Source organism: Sapajus apella, unplaced genomic scaffold (genome assembly GCF_009761245.1).
Source record: "Sapajus apella isolate SASKATOON/1434 unplaced genomic scaffold, GSC_monkey_1.0 scaffold15, whole genome shotgun sequence".
Taxonomy (NCBI): domain Eukaryota; kingdom Metazoa; phylum Chordata; class Mammalia; order Primates; family Cebidae; genus Sapajus; species Sapajus apella.
Genome location: NW_022436955.1, coordinates 1,666,267 through 1,675,383, shown reverse-complemented (window position 1 = coordinate 1,675,383; position 9,117 = coordinate 1,666,267). Strand labels below are relative to the sequence as shown.

The following is a 9,117-nucleotide window of genomic DNA, read 5'->3' as shown; positions in this document are numbered from 1 at the left end:
TAACAATCACGTGACGGATGAATGAATGAGCCCATGAGACACAGCACCTGTCTCCAAAATACTCTCAGTCTGGCAGCTGAGACAGATAGAGACAGTCATAATATAGAGAAATAATGTCTGTCACAGGGAAGGGTGGGGTCGTGGGGCTGAAAGGAGGCCCCACCCTAGATTTGAAGGTCAGAGACCACTTCCCAGTCTGGGGGAATGAGGATACGCAAGGCTGAGACTTTAAGGATTTGTCATCATCCACAAACGAGGAGCACAGGGAGAGCCTCCCACAGAACAGCCCAGAGACGAGAGAGAACCTGTTCAGGGAACTGAAAGCTGTTGAGTGCAGCAGCACCGAGGAGGAGGAGGAAGGAGGGGTAAGAGACAGGCTGGAGAGGGGGACACAAGCTGGACCTTGGGCCTTTCCGGTTCCGGTGGGGAGTTTGGCAATGAAGAGGGGGCGCCATGGAAGGGCTTCCACAGGGGAGGACATGGGCAGGCTGCAGGATGGAAAACGCCCTCTGGCTTCTGGGTGAAGCTGGAATTGGGAGTGGGGAGGCAGGGAGGCCAGTGGGGCCTCTGCAGGGGATGGAGGCTAGGTGTGTGCCAGGGCTGACAGCAGGGGTGGGGACACCAAGGCAGACCCCTTGGGGTTTCTGGCGGTGGCTTTGGCTGGCAATAGGAACACCTCAGGCTGAGTGGGCTGTGAACAAGGGGGACTCATTGGTGGGCAGAGGGGCTGCCCCGTCAGCACAACCTGAGTGGATTTAGAGGGTGAAGGGTCCACACCCCAGACTCCTGAGCCAATGCTGGTCTCATTAGAGCTTCCAGGTTTAGCAAAAATCAAAACACATCGATACACAGAATGCCCTGCTGCATCTGAATTCAGGTCGACGATGAACAATGTTTTAGTACGTCCCCCAAATTGGGTATCTGATATTTTATCTGGCAGCCCTACTGTCAAGAGCCCCCCATACACACACACACGTACGTCCCTTTCTGAAATAACAGTAACAGAACTACACACAGAAACCTCTTCATCTGTGGTCCCTTTGGCGTTTACATGTCATCCGTTCACCACACGTCTGCTCTGAGTCCCTCGCTCTGAACAGCAGCCTCAGACTCCACCCATTCCATCCCCCTTCCTTCCTCTGGAAGCTCCCAAGAGCTGGCCCCAGGGCCCTGTGTGGGCTTTGCTGGGCGGGACAGGAGGGCAGAAGTGGGGCCCTGCCTGGCTCCACACTGTCTCCCTCAGTCCCTCCCCTACACCCAGGTGAGACATTTCCAGGAAGCGGTCTCTGCCCAGGGCCTGGACCCCAGCGGGGCTCAGGGCCACAAGCTTGGGGCTGCTTCCTGGAACTGCCAGGCTCATGCCTTGTTGCTGTGGCCACATCCTCCCTCCAGCAGCCCTGGGCTTGGTGGGTTCTAAGAGGCCAGGCCCTGGGCTGGAGAGTTCTATGCAGACCCAGCCACAGCAAAAGCCTGCATCCCCGCTCCCTGGAGCTGCCCAAGAGAAGGGCTAAAGTTTCCCATGATTCCTCAGGACCCTCATTAACATGGGGATCCCTGCCCCAACACCTGGGGATCTGGGGCTTAACCACTGGAGATCAGATGGGTGCTCACATCACTCCGATGGCGATGGTGGGGGTGGGGGATTCTGCCTGGAGTCAGCGTGGGAAAGAGGCCTTCGCTATGCACAGCTGGGGCAATTTTGTTGTAGATGTGATAATTGACCACCAGGAATTTCATTAGACTGGAAGATTGGGGGCTGTGGGGTTGGGAGATATATGGAACACCTGGAGGCTATCCCATGCGGGCACTACTCCTAGAACATAAGAAAGCCAGCAAGGCAGGAGCAGAGGCCTCCCTGGGGAAAGAAGCTGGGGCCTGGTGAGATGTGCCTAAGAAGGGGCTGTGTCTGCAAAGTTGAGCAGAGCTGGGCCTGGGGCTTAGACAGGCTGGCTCTGACACTCAATCAACACTGTTTAAAATAATAGCAAAAATTCTAATGATGACACCAGCAACCGTTTACTGAGCACTTACTTCATGCCAAGTCTCTTTATTTGAATTCTTTCACTTAGCCGTCAAAATAGGTACTGCTATGGCCTCTATTTTACAAACAGGAAAACTGAGGCACAGAGAGGCTGAGTGGCTTGTCCACAGTCTCACAGCTAGCAAGGGGCAGAGCTGGCACTGGAACCCCGGCAGTCTGGCTCTAGAGCCTGCACCACCCACTGACTGGTGAAGGAGCTATGTGTATCTAGAAACGTACAGAAGAGCAGAGGATGCCCCAGGAGAACTTTTCCCCAGGGGAAATCCTGCTCCCGTTTTCTGCCTGTGACCTTCGAGGTCATTAAAACTGCCTGATGGCCTGGCGCAGGGCCCTGAGCGTCTACCCCGGCCCTGCTCTTATGCCAGCTATGTCCGGGGTGCAGCCCCCAAGAGTGACAGCGTATCGCTGCACTGGGAAAAGAGACAAATGGCCATGTAAACGTGTCTCTCCTTTCCTCCTGCGTGTCACTCAGCAGGCGCAGTCCTGCAGTTATGGCCCCTCCAGCTGATGTATGGTGTCTGCAAACAGGTGACTGACTGAGCGATTCCAGATGTAGTCTTGGCGGCAAGGGCCGCCGAGTGGGCCAATGGCGCCCTCTAGTGTTCATCCTGGGAAACGCACAGGCTTCATGGGCTTTGTCTCCCACCGGGTCTGACAGGTCTGGGGCAAGGGTAATTCTCTTTGGCCTGAGCTTCGGATTTAAAACCCACACTCTCACCCCTGCCAGGGCAAATTCAATCCTGCCCAATCACCAAGTAGCCAGGTCACTGGGGTCCAGCTGGTTCAGCTGGAGGAGAAAGAAGTGTTTTCCTCCGCCCTAAAGGAAACCCCGTGGGTGGGCTGCTGGTCTGAAAGGTCTATGGAGGGAGGTCTTGGGAGCATTGCAGGAGGAGCCTCTGGGAAAGGCTGTAGCTCCCAATCTTTGGGAAAGGTGGGCTTGGAATTGGAGTCATCATAATTTAGGGAGTTAAAGGAAAAGAGGCCTCAGGCATAGGCCAGTAAAGTCTCAGATGCTGGGTAGGTCCCACCCACCCCAAGCCGGGATGCCATCTGGCCCTTCCCAGGAGGAAGTGGCGGGGCCAAGCGGGTGCTTCCAGGGCAGGCTGGCCAAGATCCTGCCCCTAGCAAGCAGGCGGTGGCCACGGGAATTCCCACTCCACGCTGACACTCTTGCCCCAGGTCTGATGCAATCTTCTCCAAGCTCCCGGGTTGGGCTGGAACAAAGCCGCCTGTCCCCATGTCGCAGCTGTGGATACGTGGGGTTGGTGAGAAGTGGCAGGCCCAAGGCCATATAGACAGAATCAAAGCCAGGCCTTGAAACTTGGCATCTTGACACCCAAGCTGGTGCTCTGCCCACATCCCTGGCCAGCTGGGCCCAGGTACTAGGACAAAGGTTTGCTGCCCCAGGTGGGGTTGGACCTGGCCCAGAGCAAAATGTCAGGGAGAGGGAGGGTAAAACCCTGCCCTTGGTGCCTGGGGAGGCCATGGAAGTGGAAAAGGCCCCCTGGGGGTCACAGTGGCCTCTGGAGTCCTGCAGCAGACCTATGACCCTCTCTAGCAAGAGCCGTGGCCTCGGGCTACTGGCAGCCAGAGAGGCTGAGGGTTCCAGGCCAGGAGGCCCAGACTACGGCGTTGTCTGGGAGGAGCTGAAGGCCTCTATCTTTGCCTTGGCCTCTGCTTCTGAGCGGCACCGCTGGGAGCAGAACCACAGGAAGAGGAAGAAACCTGCAAGAGAAAGGCTGGTAGGTGGGCGTGCCACGGGGCAGCGTGGGTGTCCCCAGAGGCCAGGGCCTCCTTGGCTGCGGCGAGCTGGTCTCCCTGGGGCCCACAAGCAACTCCCAGAATCTCTTACTGTAGAAGGCCAGAAGGGGCAGAGCCTCAGAGCTGGAAGAGCTGCCATGGCCAGGCCATAGGGCACCTTCATGCAGATGTAGCCCCCACCAGTTTGGCTAGTGGAGCTGTGGGCTGGATGTCAGTCCCCCACTTGCCCCTTTCACCTGAACCCCTTTGGCAGCGAACATCCCACCAGCCATACACCCCCTGCCCAGCGGCTTCCTCCAGGCCGCTCTCAGGCCCTACCGTAGAGTGAGTTTAAGATGGTGAAGAGGAACAGCTGGGGCAGCAGGAAGATGCCAAAAGAAAAGAAGGCCAAGGCCCAGGTGGTGCCCAGCAGCACAGTGAGGCCCAGCACGGTGACAGTGTCGCGGCAGGCCCTGGCACTCGGCGCATCCACCCGCGCCCGCAGCCTGCGCAGGGTCCACAGCGCCCAGGCCAGCACCACCAGGTTGAAGAGGGACGTGAGGCCACCGTAGCCCATGACCAGGACGCTGTGCACCACGGGGCTCCGCACCCAGCATCTGTGGGGGAAGGCGATGTGTCAGGTTCACAGCGGCTCCCAGGTGGGCGGGGGACCAGCACCACTGCCTGACACCCCGCCCAGTCTCCTGGCTCAGGCCCTGTTGTTTCTGGCCTGACGGGACACACGGTAAAGCCCCTCACCCGGCTTTCCAGGCAGGCCACCACCAGAGGACGCATCTGCCGCCTTGGTCAACAATCTGCAGCTCCCTCATGCCCACCTTTCCTGCCAGTGGTTTCTCTCACTTCCCCGTGCCCTCACCCACCTGAACACTCTTCCTCTCTCCCTTCTACATCTCACTCCTCTCCGCTTCCACGGCCAACCCAAGGCTGGCGTGCCCCATCTTCTACTGGACCCTGGGCCCAGAGCCCTCTTTCCTGGAAACTTCCCCTTCCACCCCAGGACATGGTGCCACCGCCTCGTCATCACCTCTGCAGTGGGACGCCCCTCCCCACGAGCCTCTTCCCACCTAGACTGGGCCACCATGCCCTGCCCCGAGCAGTGGGCAGACTGCCAACCCGTGGTTTGGTGGAAGGGTGCTCTCCAAGTGCCAACCTGGGAGCAGACAGAGCAGCAGGAGAGCCCCCCAAGGGCTGAGCACAGAGCCAGCGAGAACTGACCCAGGCCAGCCCCAGTCCTGGGCCCTCCTGGAGGCCTCTACCCTCCGGGACACCTTCAAGACAGATGCCACTTTTTAGTCAGACACAGTCATGTTGAGGCAGGAGAATCAGGTTTGGAGACAGGGAACATAGGACTTCCTAGAACTAAATCAAATGGAAGCCAGGCGCGGTGGCTCACGCCTGTAATCCCAGCACTTTGGGAGGCCGATGTGGGCAGATCACTTGAGGTCAGAAGTTTGAGACCAGCCTGGCCAACATGGTGAAACCCCGTGTCTACTAAAAGTACAAAAATTAGCTGGGTGTGGTGCCTGTAGTCCCAGCTATTCAGGAGGCTGGGGCAGGAGAATCACTTGAATCCAGGAGGCAGAGGTTATAGTGAGCCAAAGATCATGCCATTGAACTCCAGCCTGGGCAACAGGGTGAGACTCCATCTCAAAAAACAAATGAATAAATAAATATCAAATGGAAACACTTCAACTATGACAGGGAATATCTTCCCCACTTACATAGGGCGTATGCCAATCGCCTTTGTCACTTTACTTCATGCTCCTCATTTACATAGGGCATACACCGGGTAACCAATGACAGCCTCTAGAGGATGCGTAAACCCCACACCTTCTGTGACGGGCTCCTGAGGCCCTGTGCTCTGGCCCACGCCCACACCGTGGCTTGTACTTTCATCTTCAGTCTCTGCTCTTGTTGCTTTATTCATTCCTCACTTTGTGCATTTTGTTCTTTATTTTATTTTATTTATTTTTTATTTATTTTTGAGAGAGAGTCTCACTCTGTCGCCCAGGCTGGAGTGCAGTGGTGTGATCTTGGCTCACTGCAACCTCCGCCTCCCAGGTTCAAGCAATTCTCCTCTCAGCCTCCTGAGTAGCTGGGACTACAGGTGCATGACACCATACCCAGCTAATGTTTTTGTATTTTTAGTAGGGACAGGGTTTCATCATATTGGTCAGTATGGTCTCGAACTCCTGACCCAAGGTAATCCACCTGCCTCAGCCTCCCAAAGTGCTGGGATTACAGGCGTGAGCCACCGCGCCCAGGCTTGTCTCATTCTGTCTTCAAGACGCCAAGAACCTGGACACCCTCCACCAGTAACAATATGCTTTACATGATTGTCCCCTGCAATCCCCATGACACCCCATAAGGCAAGTACATAGTCACCCTCATCCTACAGATGAGGAAGCTCAAGCTCTGGCTCAGGAACACATTCTAGTTAGAGGCAAAGCTGGAACCTGAAGCCCCCAGCCCAGAGCTTGCGACTATCACAATCCCCTGCTCAGGTTTGCTCTGTGGCCCCGGCCCCTGCAGTCACCAAGGTCCCAGGACGTTATTTTGGGATTCCTTCAAGTTGATGAGTGTGATAGTGGACCACTCATTTTCACTGCTAGGAAATATCCCCACCGGGGCGGCTCTGCCACATTATTCACCCAGCATCCTGTCAGCAGACATGTGAATGATTTTCAAGGGCTGTTTTTGGTTTCTAACTGATGTTTGGGTTTAGGAATGTGTATATACATAGTAAGAGATGTTTTCAATGTAAGAGAAAAAGAAGTCACAAAATCCAAGGTAGTTGTTTCCTGAGAGGAGAGGGGAGAGTGAAGAAGACCCAGGAAGAGGCTGGCTCGTAGCTGGGCGTTCTCTAACGTCTGCACACTAGTGGGTCCTGTGGGTGTGTCACTAAAGCTCCTTTGTCCCCATCACATTATTATATAAGAAAATAAGCCAGGCGTGGTGGCTCACACCTGTAATCCCAGCACTTTGGGAGGCCAAGGCGGGCAGATCACCTGAGGTCGGGAGTTGAGACCAGCCTGGCCAACACGGAGAAACCCTGTCTCTACTAAAGATACAAAAATTAGCTGGGTATGATGGCTCGTGCCTATAATACCAGCTACTTGGGAGGCTGAGGCGGGAGAATCGCTTGAACCCAGTGGCAGAAATTGCAGTGAGCCGAGATGACACCACTGCCCTCCAGCCTGTGCAAGAGCAAAACTCCATCAAAAAGAAAGAGAAAGAAAGAAAGAGAGAGAGAAAGAAAGAAAGAAAGAAAGGAAATCCAGAGAGTGTGTAAACTGAGGCCAGAGCCTCCATTTCCTCATCTGTAGGATGGGATGATTATGAACTTGCCTTACGGGTTCCCATGGAGATTGCAGGGAACAATTCATGTAAAGTGACATCACATGTCCTCTGAGACACCAGCCCGAGCCTCACCGTGAGAGGGATCAACCCCACCTCTGCCACTCAGTCCCCGGCCTTGCTTCAGGGGCCGGGGGCTAGCTCGGGACCAGCCTGCCAGAGACCACGCCCCAGCTCTGCCACTGACCGGCCGGGGCCCCTCAGGTGGAGTTCCTAAGCCGCCTGCGTCTCAGTAGCCCTAACGGTAAAATCGGGCTGGCAACAGGACCTGCCCTTGCCCTTGTGAAAAGGCAGCCGGCTGATACCCGAGACCTGCCACAGAGTCCGCCCCCAGCCACCCTGAGCCTGCGTCCACCAGGAGGGAAAGAATCCTCCACAGCCACCGCAGGAGGGCGACAGGCCCGCCGGGTTCCTTAGGCTAGTCTATGTCCGCTGCTGGAAACACTGCATAACAGTAAAAAGCTGCATGTCCTAGGGTGCAGGGAGGGGCTGTACAAGAGCAGCAGCAGCGTGTCCCCAGGCCCCCAAAGGCCCACCTCGAGGCCTCTCCTTGCCTCCCCAAGCCTAGCCTCCATAGCACTCTTGTTCAACTAGGAGGGCTGGAGGGGCCTGGCAGTGTCATGCCCAGGGCAGGCTGGGAGGAGCCCAAGCCTGAGGAGGTGCAGCAAGGTGGCCTGCGGGGGACAGGGCCAAGTGCAGGCTGAGCCAGACCCTCAGGGCCTGGGCACTGGAGGGCGGGGCAGGACAGTTGATCGTGTGGCCATGTGCAATGGGGAGGCGGGAGGCCCCGCTGACCTGGCAGGTTGGGGAGCACAGGCTGGCTTCATAGACTTCACCAGCATAGAACACAAGGCCGCCTCTGCAGGAGACCTGGATCCATGGAAAGGACATGGCAGAGCCACCTGCAAACCCCCGTCGAAGCCCCAGCTCCCTCTCTGCCCCACAGCCAGTGCGGCCAGTGCCTTGCCTACAGGATGTTGCATTTGGAGCCCCAGGCCCACGTGGCCCTTCTGCAGAGTCAGGGAGCCCGCTGCAGCCTTGAGGGCACTCACATGGATATGTTCTGGAAGCCCGTGCCATTCTCCCAGCTGTCGAAGATGGCGATCGTGCAGGGTCCGTACACTGAGCTCTTGACAGCGAGGGGAAGCAGTACCAGGAGGGCTGGGGCCCCTGAGGGGTGGGACAAAGGCTCAGGAGATGTGGGGGAGAGCTGGCTCTCAGTCCCTGGGGCTGCTGACACAGAATTCCACTGGGCCAGGGACAGCTGGGAGGAGACTGTTCTGAGCCCCCAGCTTCAGAGCAATGAGCCTGGTGGTTTGGAGGAAGCTCTCCTCCAAGATGATGTTAGTGACAGCTCTATGATGGAACGGTGGTGGAGAGAGGAGCGGTCACACTGGGAAGGTGGCGCTGGGGCGCAAAAGGGAGGGAGGGCTGAGGAACTGCTGAGGAAATAGAGATAAGCAAGAAAGGGGCAAGGACGGTGATGAAGGTAGTGATGGTGATGCTGGGGGTAGAGAAAGTAGAGGAAGTGATGATGGTGGTGATGGAGGGGGAGGAGGTGGAGGAGGTGATGATGGTGGTGATGGAGGTGGAGGAGGTGATGATGTGGTGATGGAGGTGGAGGAGGTGATGATGATGATGTGGTGATGGAGGTGGAGGAAGTGATGATGGTGGTGATGGAGGTGGACGAGGTGATGATGATGATGGTGGTGATGGAGGTGGAGGAGGTGGAGGAGGTGTTGATGGTGGTGATGGAAGTGGAGGAGGTGATGATGGTGGTGATGGAGGTGGAGGAGGCGATGATGGTGGTGATGGAGGTGGAGGAGGTGATGATGGTGGTGACGGAGGTGGAGGAGGTGATGATGGTGGTGATGAAGGTGGAGGAGGTGATGGCAATAATGGAGGTGAAGAAGGTGATGGAGGTGGAGGAAGTGATGATGGTGGTGATGGAGGTGGAG

The 9,117-nt window shown here is 56.7% G+C and overlaps 1 protein-coding gene across 1 annotated transcript in view; it reads right to left on the bottom strand.

The window, feature by feature from the left end:
- Positions 1-2,015: 2,015 nt before the first annotated feature.
- The window catches only part of ADGRG5 (adhesion G protein-coupled receptor G5), a 25,278-nt gene continuing 18,176 nt past the window's right edge, over positions 2,016-9,117 (bottom strand). The window contains exons 11-13 of the mRNA XM_032283992.1: positions 8,212-8,329; positions 4,121-4,398; positions 2,016-3,766 (exon numbers count right to left, since the gene is read on the bottom strand). Coding sequence (XP_032139883.1) covers positions 3,666-3,766; positions 4,121-4,398; positions 8,212-8,329 — 497 coding nt within the window. The 3' untranslated portion in view covers positions 2,016-3,665. The remainder of the gene's footprint in view (positions 3,767-4,120; positions 4,399-8,211; positions 8,330-9,117) is intronic.